Genomic DNA, 22,042 nt, shown 5'->3' with positions numbered 1-22,042 from the left:
CCAAGGTGGCCTACCCCTGCCCTATACTATTCCAGATGAGTGGCTGTCCAGTCTTTTCTTAAAAACCTCCAGTGATGAAACACTTACAACTTCTGGAGGCAGGTTGTTCCACTGGTTAATTGTCCTCACGGTCAGGAAATTTCTCCTTAGTTCTAGGTTGCTTTTCTCCTTGATTAGTTTCCACCCGTTGTTTCTTGTCCTGCCTTCAGGTGCTTTGGAGAATAGGTGGACCACCCCTGTCTTCTCTGGGACAGCCCCTCAAATACCGGAATACATGTCCCCCCCCCCAAGTCCTTCTTTTCTCTAGACTGGCCATGCCCAATTCCTCCAACCGATCTTCATATGTAGATTTATACATTCATTATACATGGATAGATTTTATAGCTAGATAGATTTAATATACATAGATTTATCAAATTACACAGGAAGAAAGAGCCATTATTTCGAGAGCTGCTGGAGGGACTCTCCTTTCGGCTGAAGTCTCTTGCGTCGCTTCTCTTCTTGATCTTGTTTCTGTTTTTCCATTTTAGTTTCCCACTTTTTCATTCCGTGGTCTAGTTCTGACGAGAGCTGGGCTATGCGCCTCTGAAAGGCCAAAAAATCAGAGAAGAGCGTTAAAAGGGACCTTTAAACAGGCCGGGGAGATGTCCTTCACATGCTCCCCCTCCAGGGGACTGGAGGCTAAAACATAGAGAAGCAACCTGGAATTAAGGAGAAAGTTCCTAACACTGAGGACACTTAACCAGTGGAACAACTTGCCACTAGAAGTTGTGGGTGCTCCAACACTGGAGGTTTTTAAGAAGAGACTGGAATAATAATAATAATAATAATAATAATAGTAGTAGTAGTAGTAGTAGTAGTAGTAGTAGTAGTAGTAGTAGTAGTAGTATATTAGCCAGCTATGCTGAGGGGAAAGGGAGAGGTTTCCAAGTTGAGCCAGCCTTGCTCAGGAATTCTGGGAGTTGAAGTCCATGAGTCATCAAATAGCCAAGATTGCCCACCCCTGGTGTAGGATCTCCTACTTGGGTGGGAGGGTTGGACTAGATCAGGGGTAGGCAACCCAAAACACTTAAAGAGCCACTTGGACCCGTTTCCCACCAAAAACAAAACACCGGGAGCCGCAAAACCATTTTGATATCTAAAATGAAGATAACCCTGCATATATCCTTTTTTACCTTTATTATAGGTGTGTGTATGTGTATGTGTGTGTGTGTTTGTGTGTGTGTATGTGTGTGTGTGTGTATATATATATGTATATGTATGTATGTATATATATATATACACACACACACACACACACACACACACACACACACACACACAGAGGTAAAAAAAGGATATATGCAGTGTTATCTTCATTTTAGATGTCAAAAGGGTCTCTCTCTCTCTCCCTCCCTCTCTATCTGCCCTTGGTCTGCCACTCCTCTTCCCCCGCTCTCTTTCTTTCTCTCTCTCTCTTTCCTCTCTCTCTCTCTCTCTTTCTCTCTCTCTCTCTTTCTCCCCCCCCCTCTCCTATCTGCTGCTCACCTGACAAGCTTCAGGCTGTTGTCCAACAAGATCAGGGGTAGGCAACCTCGGCTCTTTTATGACTCATGGACTTCAACTCCCAGAATTCCTGAGTCAGCCTAGCTGAGCTAGCTAGCTCTCTCCTGCCCTTCCTGCTTCCTGCAGAGACGCAGCAAAGGGAGGAGCTCCGCCCAGTAAGCTTTTCAGCTCCTCAGAGAACACTGTGAGTGCACTCTCTTTGTTTTATATATATTATACACACACACACACAGAGAGAGAGAGAAGCAGGGAAGCGCAATTCCTCTCTCTGTCTCTGTCTCTCTGCAAAGGCAGAGGAGGCTGGGAGCCGCATGGGAAGGCTCAAAGAGCCACATGCGGCTCCGGAGCTGCAGGTTGCCGACCTGTGGACTAGATGACCTACAAGGTCCCTTCCAACTCTGTGATTCTATTCAGGTGGGTGGTCTTCGAAGAAAAACACGAAAGGCCAGCTGCCTCCTGAAAAAGCACTTTGGGACTTACAAGACACGGATACAAAACACCACCCTAGGAAAGCAGTTGGGGTGTGTCGTGTGTGTCACAGGCTGTGAGAAAGGGTACTTACCACCATCTCCCGGTTTTTTTCCTGTCTTCGGAGTTGGCCTGACATGGGAGGGGCCGGCCTGCCATCTGCCGGGGGGGGGGGGGGGAGAGAAATATATAACATTATTAAAGATGCAGGCTGTTGGTTCCCAGTCTTCAGACATTTGCACCAGACAGCAGGTGCAACACTGACTTCAAGCAGATTTCCTGAGCTTGCAGGGGTGATTCTAACAGTTGCGGAAGTACAGGGAGTCCCTGACTTATGACCGGTTACTTAAAACACCATCGGAAGTCATGACAGAGCCTGAAAAGGGGAATCACAGCCCAGTTCTGAAATTCTGACATCCTGCCCCTGCGGTCACAGACTATAAAGAGTTGGAAGGGACCTTGGAGGTCTTCTAGTCCAACCCCCTGCTCAGGATGGAAACCCTATATCAATTGGATGTCCAATCTCTCCTTAAAAACCTCCAGTGATGGAGCAGCCACAACTTCTGGAGGCAGGTTGTTCCACTGGTTAATTGTTCTGTCAGGAAATTCCTCCTCAAGTTTTAGGTGGCTTCTCTCCTTGATCTGTTTCTTGTCCTGCCTTCAGGTGCTTTGGGGAATAGCTTGACTCCCTCTTCTTTGGAGCAGGCCTTCGATATCGGAAGACGGCTACCATGTCACTCCCTAGTCCTTCTTTTCATTAAACTAGACCAGTGTTTCCCAAACTTGACAATTTTAAGGCATGAGGACTTCAACTCCCAGAATTCCACAGCCAGCAACGCTGGCTGTGGAATTCTGGGAGTTGAAGTCCACATGCCTTAAAATTGTCAAGTTTGGGAAACACTGAACTAGACATACCCAATTCCAGCATTTATTTTGCACTCTTGGCAACTGACCCAGATTGTAAGGAGAAATTTCCTGACGGGGAGAAAAATTAACCAATGGAACCGCTTGCCACCAGAAGTGGTGGGTGCTCCAACACTTGGAAGTTTCTAAGAAGAGCCTGGACAGCCACTTGTCTGGAATGGTCTAGGGCAGGGGGTAGGCAACCTTGGCTCTTTCATGACTTGTGGACTTCAACTCCCAGAATTCCTGAGCCAGCATGGCTCAGCTTGTAAACTCTCCCTTTCCCCTCAGCATGGCCGGCTCAGGAATTCTGGGAGTTGAAGTCCACGAGTCATAAAAGAGCCACAGTTGCCTACCCCTGGTCTAGGGTTTCTTGCCTGAGCAGGGGGTTGGACTAGAAAACCTCCAAGATCCCTTCCAACTCTTGTTATTCTGTTATTTATGGCTGTTTATGACAATTGAGCCCAAATTTTCTGTTGCTAAGTGAGACAGTTGTGAGGTGACAGTTTGCCTCATTTTACCACCTTGCAAAGCCACAGATGTTAAGTGAATCACTGCAGTTGTTAAGTTAGTAACACTGTTGTAGTGTGAAACTGGGTTCTCCACTGAAATACATGCCAGTTGCCAAGTGGCTGATACTACTACTACTACTACTACTACTACTAGTACTACTACTACTACTACTACTACTACTACATTATATCAAAAATTCCATTTCTGTCTTGAACAGTGTGTTGTCTGGATATAAAAATATTAGAATATAATAATCATCACATTCATAGTAATCTTATCAAAATACAATCATGTACTAGGAAATAGCAATCAGATTGTTAAAAATAGTATTTTCCACATTGACATTAATTGAATAACAATCAAAATATTTACTAATCCACTATAGATCTTCCTCATATAATTCTCATTTTCCTCATGTTTCCAACTTTCTAACCTCTGTTTCTGTCAGCCAACCACGGGTAAAACAATTCCCATGTCATAAAGTATTCAGTTTCTTCTTTTTCTTTAATTTTTAACATTAACCCATCCATTTCTACGCACTCCAGTATTTTTTAAATTATATTCTCCTCTGTAGGAGTCTCTTCATTTTTTCTAATATTGTGCATATACTCTCCTAGCTGCTGTTAATCTATGTAAAAATAAATATGTATTGCCTTTATTAATAGTTTTCTGGTAACATGCCCAATAAGAATATCTCTGGTTTCAAATCTATATGTCGTTTTATCATTGCTTACAGCCACAGGTGTATTTTGTTCACGTGACCACGGGGATGCTGCAACCGTCAAGTGTCAAAAACAGTTCTAAGTCCACTTTTTTTTCAGTGCTGTTGATAACTTTAAATGGTCACTAAACGAATGGACGTAAATTGAGGACTAGTACTCTTTCATGAGGACCAGTTTGGGACGAGTAGATATAATTCCAGCAGGACATTCTCGGATGTATCCAGGTCCCAGGCCATTCAGAGCTTTAAAAGGGACGCCCGGCCATTTAAATTGGGCTATGCAACCATTTTAATCCGGCTGGAATTCTCCATCACCCGCAAGCCCCTTGTCAATCATCTGGCCACTGAACTCCGCACGATTATCCTTTGTGGATGATCACTTGTTTCCTAAAACAATGTCTGAAAGGGGTTTGGCTTTATTTTTATTATTTTGCTTTCGTCTTGCAAGTTGCTTTAAGAGACTCTGGCATAAAAGCAGTCTATAAATATCAATAGATAATGCACCCCCTCCCCCCACTGGTTTGTTTGTTTATTTATTTACCAGCAAAAGACCAATCTGGTAAGTCGGTGGTCGGACTGTGATCTGATGGATTTATTGGGAGACCGTGCCTGGAAAAAAAAGAAGAAGACAAAATTGTTTTGTTCGGCTCTTGGAAATTAAACCGATCACTAACGGAAGAAAGGGATTTGATTCTGCCTTGACTGATAATGTAAATAATATTTTGCTTGGCAGGCCTGCTCAGTTCTGACCCCCTCAACAGCTCCCATTTCCAACACAGCAAACTGAGTTGGAAGGGACCCTGGAGGTTTTCTAGTCCAACCCCGTTCTGAAGCAGGAAAACCTATACCATTTCAGATAAATGGTTGTCCAGTCTCTTCTTAAAAACCTCCAGTGTTGGAGTAACCACAACTTCCTTCTGGAAGCAAGTTAAGAAAAGATCCTTGTTTAATCTTGCACTAGCCCTGAGGAGGTTACCTAGTATGGTAATGAAATGTCTGCAAGAGAGACCCCACCTCCTCCCACAAGGGCATCCTGGCCCCTTCCTTCCCCATCTTTGTTAGTTTCTAAATTAATTTTAGTGTGACTATTTACCGTTTTAATGTTTTATTGTGATGATAGATATAGATAGATGATAGATAGATATAGATAGGTAGATAATAGATATAGATGACAGATGATAAATGATAGATAGATAGATAGATAGATAGATAGATAGATAGATAGATAGATAGATAGATAGATAGCACTCACTTTATTCTCCATTTACTTCCGGCAAGTTTCATGGTATTGCAATGGAAACTCCGAGCCAATTTCACAAGCTGGGATCCTACAGGGTGAGAAACCAGACAGAAAACACATGGCTGAACTGTGTCCTTGGCCTAGAAACCTCTTCAAACCATTTAACATCCATCCATCCATCCCTATCATCTCTCTCTCTCTCTCTCCATCTATCTATCTATCTATCTATCTATCTATCTATCTATCTATCTATCTATCTATCTATCTATCTATCTATCTATCCTATTACTTGCAGGTTCTTTTGAGTAGCCAAAGCTTTACAAGCATTATCAAGGTCAGACTTAGAAAACTCCTACTAGCTGAGACGAACTTTAAAAACGATGCACAAAGCCTGCGTTCCTTTTTCATATGCTTTCCGAGAGGTATGGATTATTAACTATTAATTAATAATTAACAAATTATTTTGATTTTAATGTTAATTTTAGTGATTATATTGCACACTGCCCAGATCCCTTCTCTGAGCGGAATGGGTGGTTAAGAAATATGAAAGAAAGAAAGAAAGAAAGAAAGAAAGAAAGAAAGAAAGAGAGGGGGGAGGGAGGGAAGAAGAGGGAGGGAGGGAGGAAAGGAAAGAAAAAAGGAAGAGAAGGGAAAAGGAGAAAGGAAGGAAGCAAGGAAAGAAAGAAAGAGAGAGAGAGAAAGAAAGAAGGGGAAAGAAGGAAGGGAAGGGAAGAGAGAGGGAGGAAAGAAAAAAGGAAGAGAAGGGGAAACCAGAAAGCAAGCAAGGAAAGAAAAAGAAAGAATGAAAGAAAGACAGGGAAGGAAGGAAGGAAGGAAGGAAGGAAGGAAGGAAGGAAGGAAGGAAGGAAGGAAGGAAGGAAGGAAAGAGATGTTCTATTAAGTTTCATTTAACAAGGTTCTAGGTATCTTTCACCCCTATTGGGGAAGGACATTTCTTGATTTTTAGACAGTGTACTTCCTGGGTGGGTTTTTTAAAAAAATCATATATTGACTGTAATACACAACTAGTTTTATTCCCTTTGAACTTCATCAAGTGTATGTAGCTACAATATCATGGCTACATATATTTGATAAGTTTCATACAGAATGAAAGTAGTCCTGCACTGCCTCCAGGTGGTTAAGAAAGTATTAACTGAGGTGCTCTCCAGGCTGAGTGAGTAAAGAAAGAATCAGAGGAAAAAACAGGAGCTAAAATGTAACAATGAGCACGGCAACAGTGGAAGGAAAATTACTAGAATTAGTCTAGGGTTTGCTTCCCAGAAGCCTTCTGTTTCATGTATTTTTTTCTTTTTTTAAAAAAACCAATTTTATTAATCCTTGCAATCCATAAAATATGGGTAGTACTCGACTTACAACAGTTCATTTAGTGATCATTCAAAGTTACGACACTGAAAAATGTGACTTACAACCTTTGTGGTCACGTGATCAAAAATTCAGATGCTTGGCAACTGACCTGTATATACCACCCAGTTTGGATCCTGAAATTTTATTGCATTCCAAAAAATTAAAATCCAAAATCCCAAAGAAAAAAATTAAACAGGGACGAAACAAAACAAAAATATTGAAGAAAATGTGAATTAAAAAAAAAGGACAAAAAGATATATTATTCCCCCCCACACACACCACCGGGGTCAATTGGGTTGTGTATAGATGTACAACCTTATAAATTCTGGATGTGCTTCGCAAGGAGGGGGGGGGAACCTATTACAGATAGTCCTTGACTTGTGACCACAATGGAGCCCAAATTTTCTGTTGCTAAGTGAGACATTTGTTAACTGGGTTTTGCCCCATTTAACGACCTTTCTTGCTAGAGTCACTGCAGCTCTTAAGTTAGTAACACAGTTAAGTGAATCTGACTTCCCCATTGACTTTGTCAGAAGTCACAAAAAGGGGATCACTGCAACCGTCATAAATATGAGACAGTTGCCAAGCCTTCGAATTTTGAACACTTGACCATGGAGATGCTGCAACAGTCGGTAGTGTGAAAAATGGTCATGTCATTTTTTTCGGTGCCATGGTAACTTCAAATGGGTTCCAGTATCTGAGGGACTGCCGCAAGGCAGAGGGGGTCAGGCTGTTCATCAAAGCACCAGAGGGCAGGACAAGAAACAATGGTTGGAAACTGGTCAAGGAGAGAAGCAACCTGGAACTAAGGAGAAACTTCCTGACAGTGAGGACAATCAACCAGTGGAACAGCTTGCCACCAGAAATCGTGGGCGCTCCATCACTGGAAATTTTTAAGAAGAGGCTAGACAATCACCTGTCTGAGATGGTGTAAGTTCTCCTACTTGAGTAGGGGGCTGGACTAGAAGACCTCCAAGGTCCTTTCCAGCCCTGCCCTATCCCATCCCATCCCATCCTCTGTTGAAAGTCAAGGACTGCCTGTACTGTTGCAATAGATTTGTCAGTGTTGTTGTTGTTAATTGCGAAGTCGTGTCCGACCCGTCGCGACGCCATGGACAATGTTCCTCCAGGTCTTCCTGTCCTCTACCATCTTCTGGAGTCCATTTAAATTCACATCTACTGCTTCAGTGACTCCAGCTATCTCATTCTCTGTCGTCCCCTTCTTCTATTGCCCTCAATCTTTCCCAGCATTAGGCCCTTCTCCAGTGAATCCTTCCTTCTCATTAGGTGGCCAAAGTACTTGAGTTTCAACTTCAGGATCTGGCCTTCTAAAGAGCAGTCGGGGTTGATCTCTTCTAGGACTGACCGGTTTGAACGCCTTGCAGTCCAGTGTTAAGGGGGCATATTTTGACCCTTCACCCCTATGTTTCTCAACTTTGCCAACTTTTAAGATGGATGGACTTCAACTCCCAGAATTCCCCAGCTAGCTGTGCAGGCCTGGGGAATCCTGGGAGTTGAAGTCCACCCGTCTTAGTTGCTAGGGTTGGAAAAATGCAGCTCCGACCATTCACAAAACGGGCTGGATATCAATTTCTTCATTAGCCAAGCCCCCCACCCCATTTACTGCTCAATAGGGCCATCGCGGGGCTTATAGAGCAGTTTGGACCTTTCTGAATTAGGAATTTGAATTAGGAATTTGAGGTCATCCGGGCAGGTTGTCCTTCCAATGTCTGGGAATATTGGGAGTGGATACTTAATTGGGAAGGGTTCTCCCTTTGCAACCTGGGTCTCCGCACATGCCCTCCCAAGGCAGCCCCATTGAAACCAACGCAATCGATCCCAGGAAAAGCAGAATAATAAGCCATTCGTTCTCTCGGCACGCGTTTCTGCCCGTGCACGCGCGCAGACACGCTCGTTCTCGCCTTCAAGAGGTCCATACCCAGCCTCGGGGTCACGGGAAGCGCCATTCGGAAGACCCGAGTTGCGCGCTGCTCGTTCACCGACGGCGCACGGTTCAAACCGGCCCTGGAGGCGCCATTTTTGGGTCGTCCAAACGGAAGTTCCGCCTCATCCGGTCACCGGTGGACTGGGAGGCGCCATTTTGTACGGATGTAGAACGTCTCGTAGGCAAAGGGCAAAACGTTGGATAGGGGCGAAGCGTCGAGGCATCGGCTGGAGCTACTCTCCGGAGACCACCGCTGGGCGGCATTTGGAAAACAACGCGGATTGTATTGTCCGGCTATTGACAGTGTCCATTCGTCTGTGAGAGCCGCCATTTTCGGCCCAGGCGTTAGAGGATTTGGGTGTGCATGACCCGGAAGCTAAATCAGACTCCATTTTGCAAACGGAAACGGAGATCCGCTTCCATCTTGGATGGGGCGTCCTTATTCGCCCAGGGATAGGCAACCTTGACTCTTTTATGACTCGTGGACTTCAACTCCCAGGATTCCTGAACCAGCATGGCTGGCTCAGGAATTCTGGGAGTTAAAGTCCACGAGTCATAAAAGAGCCAAGGCTGCCTATCCCTGGCCTACCCTGCTCGCATAAACAATAATAATCACCAAATTGCCATCTATTCGTTACTTTAAGGAAAACATCACACTTCTAAGAAAGGCTTCGCCTAGGTTCCAATGCAGTATTCGTGACGTTTCAGAGCATTCTGGCGGCCATGTTTCTTAGGGGCGGAAAGGGCGTCTCGGCCATTTTCCAAACGGTCCCTAGAGTCCCTGGCGCCATCTTGGATGCTGGTTGCTAAGGAAGCCGTTGCCCTTGGCGACTATGTAAACAGTCATCTGGGGTTCCGCCTGTTCGGATGGCCGAGGGAGGCCCAGATTGATGCAAGTGACCGAGGAATAAATTAGCGCCTTTCTCTTAAGCAGCCTGGCGCTCTCCAGTCCTCCCCCATCGGGTCTTGGCAGAGCCAGCTGGGAATGATGGGATGCGAGGTGGACCCTTTGCCCAGCCCCAGAGCGTCAGAGGCCTCACTTGCTTCACTTCTTTTTTTCAAGAAAAAGGGTCTCGCTCTCGCTCTCGCTCTCTCTCTCTCTCTCTCTCTCTCTCTCTCTCTCTGTGTGTGTGTGTGTACTATATTTGATTTTTATTAAATTCATATAGTGTTCATTTCACTATCAAGCAACTCTGGGCTCTAGGAGGCTTACGAAATAGAAAAGCATAATATAATATAATACACACACACATAGCATATATAGTATATATATACTATATGTGCTATGTGTGTGTGTATTATATTGTGCTTTTCTATTTCGTACAATATATATAGCATATATAGTATAGTATATAATAGTATGTGTGTATATATACACATTGTATATATGTGTGCATGTGTGTGTGTATGCATAAACAACTGTGGCATATAACCTATATGTGGCATGTATATAAGATGGCACATATAACGTACACACACACACACACACACACACACACACAAACATATATATATATATATGTTTTCTGAGGTTTTCACGGGTGTTTGTATGTAGGTCTTTGGTTATTCAGGTTTTCTCTCGCGTAAAATTGGAAGAGTCTTGGCGATGTTTCGACAAAGTCCCATTCGTCATCTTCAGGCTGGTGTTTTCAGCTTCGTGCTTCGAGCAGCAAGCACGAAGCTGAAAACATCAGCCTGAAGATGACGAATGGGACTTCGTCGAAACATCGCCAAGACACTTCCAATTTTACGCGGGAGAAAACCCGAACAACCAAAGACCTATATATATATATATATATATATATATATATATTTATATATAATATATATAATATATATATATATATATAATATAAAACTTCATGGCATATATATAAATATATGTGGTGTATATATAAACCTTGTGGCATATATATAATTATAATATGTGTGGCATATACATAACTACATGTAACATACATATACGTTTATGGCATATATACTGTACAACTATAGGTGGCATATAGATAGACAGACAGACATATAGGTGGCATATATATAAATATGTATGATATATTTTTTTCCCATTCAGTTATGTCCGATTGTCAGAGACTGCCTGGACAAGTCCCTACAATTTTATTGGCAAGATTTTTCCGAAGTAAAGCCTCTTTCCTAGAGCGGAGAGTAAGCGACTGACTGCACTTCTCTTTCAACCAGTCACTTTCACCTTTCTCTCTCTCTCTCAGTATGGCATATCTTGGCCCCCAATTTCTGGAAGAGCATTAAGACCTGGCTCAGTCAATTAACATATGGAATTAAGCCCTGGGAATGACTTGAGGTGCTTTTGCTATCTGTGTAGTTTTGTACAGGTTTTTTTTTTTAATATGGATTCTATCCTTGTTTTACTTTGAAACCGTCCAGAGTCACTTAAACAATGAGATGGGGGATATGTAAATTTGATTAATAAATAATAAATTTAAACGTGGAAAGTGTATATGAAAAGAGGAACGTAAGCTGCCGAGTTTTCCAGAATTCTTTTGTCGGACAAAAATAGTCACAGATTAAAAAAATGAAAATGAAAATCACAAAAACAAAGGGCTCGTTATGACTGAGCAGCATTCTGTGCAACAGATGGATTTGTGTCCAGCTGGCTAAAATAAAAGTACCAGAGCTACTTTCGATTCATACTTGTCTTATATTTATCTTTTCCCCACCCCCCTCTTCTTCTTTTAAGGTTGACCCGGGCCGAGAACCCTCCGTTGCCACAAAGAGGAAATGAGAAGCATTTTCTGCTCAAAACGTGTTTACTTAATCGTAGCACACGCTGGTGTTGCTAATCTAGTGGGTGAACCTGTCACCTAGTCGGGTCATGAAGCACCTACAAAGGAATCGTCGCGCTCAGCGCGCGCCGAGGACCCCACGGTTCAACCTTCAGCTACGGAGATTCTCTTCTATTGGTATCAAAACAGTCTGGGCTATCTCTGGGACTCAGCCTTTGGACTGGGAAGTTATTAACAGGATAACCGAGTTGGAAGGGACCTTGGAGGTCTTCTAGTCCAACCCCCTGCTGAGGCAGGAAACCCTATGATACCGTTTTGGCATTGGTTTGCTTTCCAAGCTAATCCCTTTTAGCTTATATATATTTTCTGTGGAGATACATAATATAAGGTATATACACTGTACATATCTCCACACAACACAAAGACTCTGTATGTATGTCTTGTGTACATATGAGGTATATACATTGTATGTATCTCCACACGAGACACAGAAACTCTGTATGTATGTCTTGTGTACATATGAGGTATATACATTGTATGTATCTCCACATGAGACACAGAGACTCTGTATGTATGTCTTGTGTACATATGTGGTATATACATTGTATGTATCTCCACATGAGACACAGAGACTCTGTATGTATGTCTTGTGTACATATATATACATTGTACATCTCTCCACATGAGACACAGAGACTCTATGTATGTTTGTCTTGTGTACATATGAGATATATACATTGTACGTATCTCCACATGAGACGGTGACTCTTTATGTATGTCTTGTATACATATGAGATATATACATTGTACATATCTTCACATGAGACACGGAGACTCTGTATGTCTTATGTACATATGAGGTATATACATTGTACATATCTCCACACAACACAAAGACTCTATGTATGTCTTGTGTACATATGAAGTATATACATTGTACATATCTCCACACGAGACACAGAGACTGTATGTATGTCTTGTGTACATATGAAGTATATACATTGTACATATCTCCACATGAGACACAGAGACTCTGTATGTATGTCTTGTGTACCATTTTGGCATTGGTTTGCTCTCCAAGCTATTCCCTTTTAGCTTATATATATTTTGTGTGGAGATATATAATCTAAGGTATATACATTGTATGTATCTCCACACGAGACACAGAGTGTATGTCTTGTGTACATATGAGATATATACATTGTATGTATCTCCACACGAGACACAGAGACTGTATGTCTTGTGTACATATGAGATATATACATTGTATGTATCTCCACACGAGACACAGAGACTCTGTATGTCTTGTGTACATATGAGATATATACATTGTATGTATCTCCACACGAGACACAGAGACTGCATGTCTTGGGTACATATGAGATATATACATTGTACATCTCCACATGAGACACAGAGACTCTGTATGTCTTGTGTACATATGAGGTATATACATTGTATGTATCTCCACACGAGACACAGAGACTCTGTATGTATGTCTTGGGTACATATATATATACATTGTACATTCTCCACACGAGACACAGAGACTCTGTATGTATGTCTTGTGTACATATATATATACATTGTACATTCTCCACATGAGACACAGAGACTCTGTATGTATGTCTTGGGTACATATGAGGTATATACTTTGTATATATCTCCACACGAGTCACAGAGACTTTTGTCTGGTAATGAAACATTCAAAAACTGAACTGAAACAAGCTTGGAGAGCAAACCAGCACCAGCATCTAAAACCAGAACTACAAGATTTTTTTTCTATTATTTCAACCCTCTACAATTTCAGACCAACGGCTGTCCAGTCTCTTCTTAAAAACCTCCAGTGTTGGGGCATTCACCGCTTCTGGAGGCAGGCTGTTCCGCTGATTAATTATCCTCACTGCCAGGCTAATTCCTCCTTAGTTCTAAGGTTGCTTCCCTCCGTGATGAGTTTCCATCCGTTGCTTCTTGTCCTGCCTTCGGGCGCTTTGGAGAATGAGCTGGACCCTCTTAAGTTTAAGCCGAGAGGTCGCCCTACTCTAGGATTTGCAGAAGCCCCCTTTTCCTCTAGAGCCGGGCGCAACCCGGAGGCTTTGTGGAAGAGTGGATGCAGAAAGCAGAGGCAGGAAATCACAGCTGGCTTAAGGGACCTGCCCCGAGCTCTCCTTAAATATGTGCAGGAACTGGCAGTCTTTTATCTTCCAAAGGATGAGGTAGGCTGCCCCTGCCCCCACCTGGCACCAGGCGGACCTTGGACTCGATGCCTCACCCCCCCCTCACTCCTCCCCCAGCCACCCTGCTTAGTTCCTCAAGTTAAAAGTGCTGTCCTGACAGCTTTCCATTCTTTAGTCTTAAGCTGGTCCGAGGGCAGGCAGGCAGTTCAACGGGAGGAAAGCAAGCTAAGCCCAGAACTGGTGAGTCCTACTCAATCCATCTCTCCAGGCAAGCTCCTTCTTCATCCTTGTCCCCTTTTTTTCTAGATCCCCTGCTTTCCAGCCATCGGCGGGACATCTGCCCCCCCCCCCCACCGATTAAAGCAGAAACCCACGTTTTATAATAATAGTCGTAAAGTTGGAAGGGACCTTGGAGGTCATCTAGTCCAACCCCCTGCTCAGCCAGGAAACCCTACACCATTTCGGACAAATGGCTGTCCAGTCTCTTCTTAAAAACTTCCAGCGTTGGAGCATTTACTGCTTCTGGAGGCAGGCTGTTCCACTGATTAATTGTTCTCACTGTCAGGAAGTTTCTCCTTAGTTCTTGGTTGCTTCTCTCCTTGATTAGTTTCCACCCGTTGCTTCTTGTCCTGCCTTCAGGTGCTTTGGAGAATAGCTGGACTCCCTCTTCTTTATGGCAGCCCCTGAGATATTGGAATACTGCTGTCATGTCACCCTCTCGTCCTTCTCTTCATTAAACTAGACATACCCAACTCCAACAACCATTCCTGATATGTTTTAGCCTCCAGTCCCCTAATCCTCTTTGTTGCTCTTCTCTGTACTCTTTCTAGAGTCTCAACATCCTTTTTACATCGTGGTGACCAAAACTGGATGCAGTATTCCAAGTGTGGCCTTACCAAGGCCTTGTAAAGTGATATTAATACTTCAGGTGATCTTGATTCTATCCCTCTGTTAATGCAGCCTGCTTGGATCCCATTCACAAAGAGTCCTGTCCAAATGTGACTTTCTGTAGCATTTCTGACCTTACAGGGCAGTGATGGCAAACTTTTTAGAGGCCGAGTGCCCAAACCACAACCCCAAACCCACTTATTTATCGCAAAGTGCCAGGGGGGGCATGGGGGTGTGGCCCATTGGGTGGGCGTGGCCACCTTGATGCTGCTCATGGGGGGGGGACGCCTGTGGGGGCCGGGCAGGGATGGGGGAGATCCAGGGGGTCTCTGGCGGGTGGGGCGGTGGGGAGGTGGCCCAGCATAGATGGGGGAGGCATGCAATCCTAGCTGGGACTGGGAGGCCATGGCGCCGATGGGGATCCAGCTTTCCCTGCTCAGGGTGGCCTTTGGCTTGCTGGCTGTGGGCATGTTCTACCACCTCTACTCAAGCTCGCAAGCTGGCCGCTTCGCCTCCTTTGTGCTGGGTGTGGCTGCCGCCCCAGGTGGCAGAAGCAGCCTAATGGACCTGTGCAAGCTGCTGGCAGCGGCGGCATGCGTGCCCACAGAGAGGGCTCCGAGTGCCACCTCTGGCACGCGTGCCATAGGTTCGCCACCACTGTTATAGGGAATCCGCCGGCCATCTGAATGCTGGACCTGTCTGCGCCTGCCCATTTGATTATTCTTCCAGATTTGATTTTTTTTAAATAAATCAATTGAATTTAGAGCTTTCTTCCCCTGGATCTAGCAAAAAAGAAAAAAAAAGTCAGGTCCGCGGGAAGCAAGGAACACCTCTTTCAGCCTTCCCAGTTTTCACTCTCCTGGTAGACAAGAGACCTAGCTTTTCACTGTACTAGATCAGATTCTGGTTGATTTGGATCTGGGCGTTCGCTGCTTGTGTGAATCGGCCAGTTGTGATTTAGTTAGTAAAACCCCCTTGAGGCACACGGCAGTGGACCAAACCAACTCTGCATCCAGTCTTGGTGCGCTTTACTTCCGTAGAGGCAAGCCAAGCTGAGTTTAGATCTGCAAAGCTTGTTTTGATGCCACGTTCCTCAAACTGGTCCGGGATGGATTCTTGCCTTATTAAGTCGGGGCTAACAGGAGCACATTTGACATTGTGGGCGCTCCATCATTGGAGGTTTTTAAGAAGAGACTGGACAGTCACTTGTCTGAAATGGTATAGCCTCTCCGGCTTGAGCAGGGGGCTGGACTATATGACCTTCTGGTTCTATTCTGATTCTGAAGGGCTCCAGGTTGGGGGAAGCTAGACATTGTCTGACTCATTCCCCAAGGAGAGGAAAGAAACCCACTTTTTGGGATGTAGGGTGGTGGTGATGATGGTGGTGGTGTCCCTTCCAACCGTGGCGCTAACTGAGTTATTTTCTCCTTTGTCCAGCCATGACCAGGTCCGGCCAGTATGTGGTGGCGGCCACTCAGGATGAAACCCCGGCTAAGACCGCGGCTAATGGGAAGTTGCTGGAGTCCAGCTCATCCTCCGAGGAGACGATGCAGCTGAAGAAGGAAATCTCGCTGCTCAATGGCGTCTGCTTGATTGTGGGCAACATGATCGGCTCGGGCATCTTCGTCTCGCCCAAGGGGGTCCTGGCCTACAGCGCGTCCTACGGACTGTCCCTCGTCATCTGGGCCGTGGGGGGCCTTTTCTCCGTCTTCGGGGCCCTCTGCTACGCCGAGCTGGGCACCACCATCAAAAAATCGGGGGCCAGCTACGCCTATATCTTGGAAGCCTTCGGGCATCTGCTGGCGTTCATCCGCCTGTGGACCTCTCTGCTCATCATAGAGCCCACCAGCCAGGCCATCATCGCCATCACTTTCGCCAACTACTTGGTCCAACCTTTTTTCCCATCCTGCGAGGCGCCCTACCTGGCCGGCCGTCTCCTGGCTGCCGTCTGCATCTGTGAGTACCGTCGGGGAAGGGCGTGGGTGAGGAGGGTCGGTTGAGGTCAACGGCCAGGACGTGGCGCTCTCTCCTCTAAGGATCCTTCGGACTTCTCCGGCCCTGATCTGGGAGGGGGGGAGACCTTCTTCTTTTCTTTTTTAATATTTTTATTCATAATACAATTAAAACAACAGTGGACAAACATGACATTCCAGAATGAGTTTTCCTATCAGTTCCTATCCTGGTACAAAAGCTTAACACATCGTTCTTAACCTCTATATAAGCCTTATCTTTTATACGATACAATTATATGTACAGTTATATATGTGTGTTTTCTGAGGTTTTCGCGGGTGTTTGTATGTAGGTCTTTGGTTGTTCGGGTTTTCTCCCATGTAAAATTGGAAGTGTCTTGGCAACGTTTCGACGAAGTCCCATTCGTCATCTTCAGGCTGGTGCTTTCAGCTTCGTGCTTCGAGGAGCAAGTGATATATATATATATATATATATATATATATATATATATATATATATATATATATATATATATATATATATATTCTACCATTAACTTGAAGTCCAAGCAGTTCTCCTTGATTCATACCAACGGTAAAATTTGCCCCAGATTTCGAAGTATTCGTGTTCTGTCTTGTCTTTCATAATCATTGTAAGCCTGTCCATCTCAGCACATGATAAAATTTTATACAGGATCTCTTCTTCCGTTGGGGTCCCCTTATTCCTCCAATTCTGAGCAAAAAACCAGTCTGGAAGCCGTTAAAATTGTGTAGCATTAAATAAAGTACGCCTTTGTCGCGCTTTTGCGTCGTTAAACCTAATAGAAAGAGTTCTGCTTTTGGTTCTACCACTTGCTGTAATATTTCTTCCAACCATACTTTAATCTTATTCCAAAAATCACGAGCTCGCGTGCATTCCCACCAAGGGGGGGGAGACCTTCTTGAGAAGGTTTTTGAGCTTCCCAAGCGTGGAGGCCGGACCCGTCCTTTGCTGGGGAGGCGTTTTGGGTAAGAATCTCAAGCTCTGCCAGAGCTCAGTTCAGGCCGGGCGAAGGGCAGATTGCTGCTCGGTGTATCTTATCTGTTTCTCTGCTCTTATCTCGCCCTGACCTTCCTTCTCATTCTCCGCCAACAACTCCCTTAGTTGAGACGTCGAATCCTGAAAGTGGTTAAGATGCCACCTTTGCCCAGATTTGACTCCTGTTCACAACCGGAGCTTCCCAGAGTTGCATCTTACCCCGTTTTGCACTTTTCCTGCATTTTTTTGGGGGGGGGAGCTAGCCAGGATAGGACCGTAGTTATCTTGCCTCTTGACAATATGAAGGTTATTTATATTTATTTCCCCCCTTATCGTGATCCCATTCTCCTGGTTGGCTTATGAGTCAGCCATCCGTGATAAGGCATCTTTGCTCCTTTCTTTGATTACTCCCCGATTCGGGGATGGTTCGATCCGACAGGGGCTCCACCTTGGAAAGTGTCAAGCTCAAACAACACGACCGCTTGGATTTCCGAATCACAGAGTTGGAAGGGACCTTGGAGGTCTTCTAGTCCAGCCCTCGGCTCTGGCAGGAAACCCTATACCAGTGGTTCTCAACCTGTGGGTCGGGACCCCATTTGGGGTCGAACGACCATTTCACGGGGGTTGCCAAACAACGCAGTCCGCCATTTTTTCTCCCCTTTTCCTTAGCTGTGCTACTCCCTTTTATTCTATTGCAGTGGTTCTCAACCTTTCTAATGCCGTGACCCCATAATACAGTTCCCCATGTTGTGGTGACCCCCAACCACTTATACATCACCGGGTGCCAGGGGCGTGGCCAAAGAAAAGGGGAAAAAAATGGCGGACAGCCTTGTTTGGCGACCCCCATGAAATGGTCGTTCGACCCCAAATGGGGTCCCGACCCACAGGTTGAGAACTACTGTTCTATTGGCTTTTGAAAGCCAGTAGAATAGACTCTCTTGAATAGAGTCTAATTCGATTGGCTTTCAAAAGCCAATAGGAATTGTCCAGGCTGTCTCTGCCCTGCTGAGCCCGCCAAAAGTCCCATTCTGCAAACAGTGCTGCACCAGTTGAGTAGTCCTCGGCTTACGACCGGTTGAGTAGTCCTCGACTTACGACCGGTTGAGTAGTCCTCGACTTACGACCGGTTGGGGGGTCGCGGCATTAAAAAGGTTGAGAACCACTGCCCTAGACCATTTCAGACAACTGGCTGCCCCACCTCTTCCTCAAAACCTCCCGTGTTGGAGCCTTCACAGCTTCTGGAGGCAACTTGTTCCACCGATTCATTGTTCTCACTGTCAGGAAATTCCTCCTTAGCCAATGCAGTCCTAAGTTGCAATGACAGAGGGATTCAATCAAGATCACCGCTCTATAAAGCCTTGGTAAGGCCACACCTAGAATACCGCAACCGGTTTTGGTCTCCACACTATAAAAAAAGATGTTGAGACTCTAGCACAGTGACGGCGAACCTTTTAGAGACCGAGTGCCCAAACCACAACCCAAAACCCACTTATTTATCACAAAGTGCCAGGGCTGCATCAGCATTGTGGTGCCCACAGGGGGGGGCATGGGGGCATGGTCCACTGGGTGGGCATGGCTCCGATTGTCACGGCAGACTGGGTGGGCGTGGCTGGGATGGGCATGGCCACCTCGATGTTGCTCATGGGGGGGGGATGCCTGTGGGGGTCGAGCAGGGTTGGGGGAGATCCAGGGGTCTCTGGCGGGTGGGGCGGTGGGCAGGAGGCCCAGCATAGATGGGGGGAGGCACGCAATCCTAGCTGGGAGTGGGGGACCATGGCGCTGATGGGGATCCGGCTTTCCTTGCTCGGGGTGGCTTTTGGCTTGCTGGATGTGGGCGTGGTCTACCACCTCTACTCGAGCTTGCTAGCTGGCCACTTTGCCTCCTTTGTGCTGGGTGGGGCTGCCAATCTGGGTGGCGGCGGCAGGACGCCACCCAGATTGGCAGGCAGACCTGCACAAGCTGCTGGCAGCGGCAGCACGTGTGCCCACAGAGAGGGCTCTGAGTGCCGCCTCTGGCACACGTGCCACAACTTCGCCACCCCTGCTCTAGAAAAAGTGCAGAGAAGAGCAACCAAGATGATCAGGGGACGGGAGGCTAAAATATGCGAAGAACGGTTGCTAAAACATACGAAGAACGGTTGCAAGAACTGGGCACGGCTAGTCTAGTGAAGAGAAGGACCAGGGCAGACACGATAGCGGTCTTCCAATATTTGAGGGGTCAATAGGGGTCAACCTATTCTCCAAAGCACCTGAAAGCCGGACCAGGAATAGCGGATGGAAACTGATCAAGGAGAGATTCAACCCAGAAATAAGGAGAAATTTCCTGACAGTGAGAACAACCAACCGATGGAACAGTTTGCCTTCAGATGTTGTGGGAGCTTCATCACCGAAGCTTTCAAGAATAGACTGGACTGCCATCTGTCAGAAATGGGGTAGGGTCTTCTGCTTGGGCGGGGGGGGGTTGGACTAGATGACCTACAAGGTCCCTTCCAACTTCTATTCTATTCTATTCTATTCTATTCTATTCTATTCTATTCTATTCTATTCTATTCTATTCTTCTGGTTCTGATGAGTTTCCATCCATTGTTTCTCATCCTGCCTTGGAGAATAGGTGGACCCCCCTCTTCTTTGTGGTAGCCCCTCAAATATTGGAACACAGCTATCAGGTCACCCCAAACCTTCTTTTCCTTAAATTAGACCTACCCAATTCCTGCAACCGTTCTATGTATGTTTGAACCTCCGGTCCCCTAATTATCTTTGTTGCTCCTGGCTGAACAGAGAGGAGCACGACTTTTTCTTCCGTCAAGGGCACCGCAGGGGCCGTGAACCTTACTCTGAAGAGCAGCTTGTGAGGTCAAAGAGTGAAGCCATTTGCTCTGGTTTCTTTTCAGCAGTTAAAATTAAATTTAGCTCAGGGGATTTACTCCTCCGTCGTTTATTGAGCAATCCCCTTGCTGCCAAAAGGACAGCTTTTGAAAGCCGATGGAGCTTGCCTGCGCCCAAAGATTTGGGGGCTAGCATTTGCACCTGTGGGCTAAAGGAAATAATAATAATAATAATAATAATAATAATAATCCCCCAGTGAGGCACTACCTTGACGTGGTTGTGGGGCTTGTGTACTCTGAGGAAGATGAGAGCTATGCCAGAGGTTCAACCATACTGGACAGGTCTCATCAGAGGAGTCAGACAAAGAGTGTCTCTCCCATAAAAAATATGGTGAGACGTAAATTTCAGAATGCCATACCGGCTCGGATGTCGCCCGGGTTAACAAGGTCCGCGCTAGATATTGGAGTTCCTGGATATCTGGTGAAAAATGGGTTACAGGACTCAGGACTGTTGGCTGAGCAACCAGGGCCAGCAGCTGCAGAACTACTGGAAGAAAAGGTGTTTACCCGTCGCAGATACACAGTGATGGAAAACAAAGAAATAATGATCTGTTACTACAGATCAAGTCCAATGATCTGTTACTACAGATCAAGTCCAACAAGAAGAGGATATCTAAAACGAATGCACCAGTTCTGGAAAGAACAACATCCAGAATCAGAAATAACAGAACAGAGACTAGCAGATCAACGCCGATTTATAACACGAAATAAAGTATTACAGAAACAGAATTGGACGAACTGCAAAGGTTTACCCAGGGCAAAGAAATCAAAGCCTTACAGAAGTAATTCAGAATGTAGAGGCAAACCAGGGGGAGTTGGCAGTGAAAGAATCCAGTAGAGATATACAACTGTTCTCATTTGGAAACCAGGCACCTATTCCTCAGGAAGAACAAAACCTTCTAACTAAAGAAATAAAAGAATTGAAACAAAGAATAACTGAGCATCTAGAACAGCACAAAAACAACAGAATAAGGCTGCCTGCATTGAAGCTTGTTTCAAAGAAACAGCTAGCACAAGCATTAAAAGATGCAAATACTGCAATAGCAAGTATAAGCACCAATTCACTGCAAGAAACAAACCAACTAATGTACAGCACAGCTGCAGTTATAACTGAATAACTGGGATGCAAAATCAACAAAGAAGAAAAACAAACAAACAGTGCACCACAAAAATGGAAGGTTAGACTAGAAAATAAGATCAGCAAGTTAAGATCACATGCAAGCAAGCTAGAACAGATGAAAGAAAAGAAGCTGAAGAACAAGAAGACCAAAGAATACCTAATCAAGAAATAACAATTAGAAACAAGGAAGATCAAGGAAGCACTGGAAATAATAAAGCAACAAATAACAGCTATAGCCAGGAAAATCAGTAGATATGAAGCTCGAATTGCAAACTATAGGCAGAACCTCCAATTTCAATCCAATCCGAAATGTTTCTACCAATCCATCAATGGAGAAACTGCAATGAATCAGTCAGTACAGTTCTGGAAGCAGATATGGGATAACCCAAAGAAATACAACAAGGATGCGGCTTGGTTACAAGAGGTGGATGCAAATAAAACAGAAGTTGAAATGAAAGAACTAGTAATAACAACAAAAATGGTAGAAAAAAGAGCAAAGAAAATCAAAAATTGGTCAGCACCAGGTGAAGATGAACTGCATAGGTT

At 45.0% G+C, this 22,042-nt stretch overlaps 2 protein-coding genes across 4 annotated transcripts in view; one reads left to right on the top strand and one right to left on the bottom strand.

Moving 5' to 3' along the window:
- Positions 1 to 372: 372 nt before the first annotated feature.
- On the bottom strand, positions 373 to 8,816 carry MRPL52 (mitochondrial ribosomal protein L52). Its single transcript, XM_039365119.1, has 5 exons — positions 8,695 to 8,816; positions 5,403 to 5,478; positions 4,692 to 4,759; positions 2,108 to 2,172; positions 373 to 585 (listed from the first exon to the last, which is right to left on the bottom strand). Exons 1-5 carry the CDS (start codon positions 8,720 to 8,722, stop codon positions 439 to 441), a joined length of 384 nt encoding a protein of 127 aa, XP_039221053.1. The 5' UTR covers positions 8,723 to 8,816; the 3' UTR covers positions 373 to 438.
- A 2,608-nt stretch (positions 8,817 to 11,424) lies between these two features.
- Positions 11,425 to 22,042, top strand: part of SLC7A7 (solute carrier family 7 member 7) — a 29,453-nt gene continuing 18,835 nt past the window's right edge. Inside the window, exons 1-2 of one of the 3 annotated variants that reach the window (XM_039365133.1) lie at positions 11,425 to 11,636; positions 15,962 to 16,480. In XM_039365133.1, the coding sequence (XP_039221067.1) occupies positions 11,549 to 11,636; positions 15,962 to 16,480 (607 nt within the window). In that variant the 5' untranslated portion in view covers positions 11,425 to 11,548. Of the gene's footprint in view, positions 11,637 to 13,755; positions 13,905 to 15,961; positions 16,481 to 22,042 lie in introns of those variants that run through there. The other 2 variants (XM_039365134.1, XM_039365135.1) reach the window with 2 other exon arrangements.

This window comes from Crotalus tigris, unplaced genomic scaffold (genome assembly GCF_016545835.1).
Source record: "Crotalus tigris isolate CLP2741 ecotype Arizona unplaced genomic scaffold, ASM1654583v1 scf7180000019964.508439, whole genome shotgun sequence".
Classification (NCBI taxonomy): Eukaryota; Metazoa; Chordata; class Lepidosauria; order Squamata; family Viperidae; genus Crotalus; species Crotalus tigris.
This window is presented reverse-complemented; position numbering and strand designations above follow the sequence as displayed.

Coding starts and splice junctions, on each gene's coding strand:
- MRPL52 (XM_039365119.1), bottom strand. CDS start 8,722: ATGGCGCTTCCCGTGACCCCGAGGCTGG. Junction 5,479..8,694: donor TCCCGTGACCCCGAGGCTGG/GTATGGACCTCT, acceptor CTCACCCTGTAG/GATCCCAGCTTGTGAAATTG. Junction 586..2,107: donor AAAAAAACCGGGAGATGGTG/GTAAGTACCCTT, acceptor TTGGCCTTTCAG/AGGCGCATAGCCCAGCTCTC.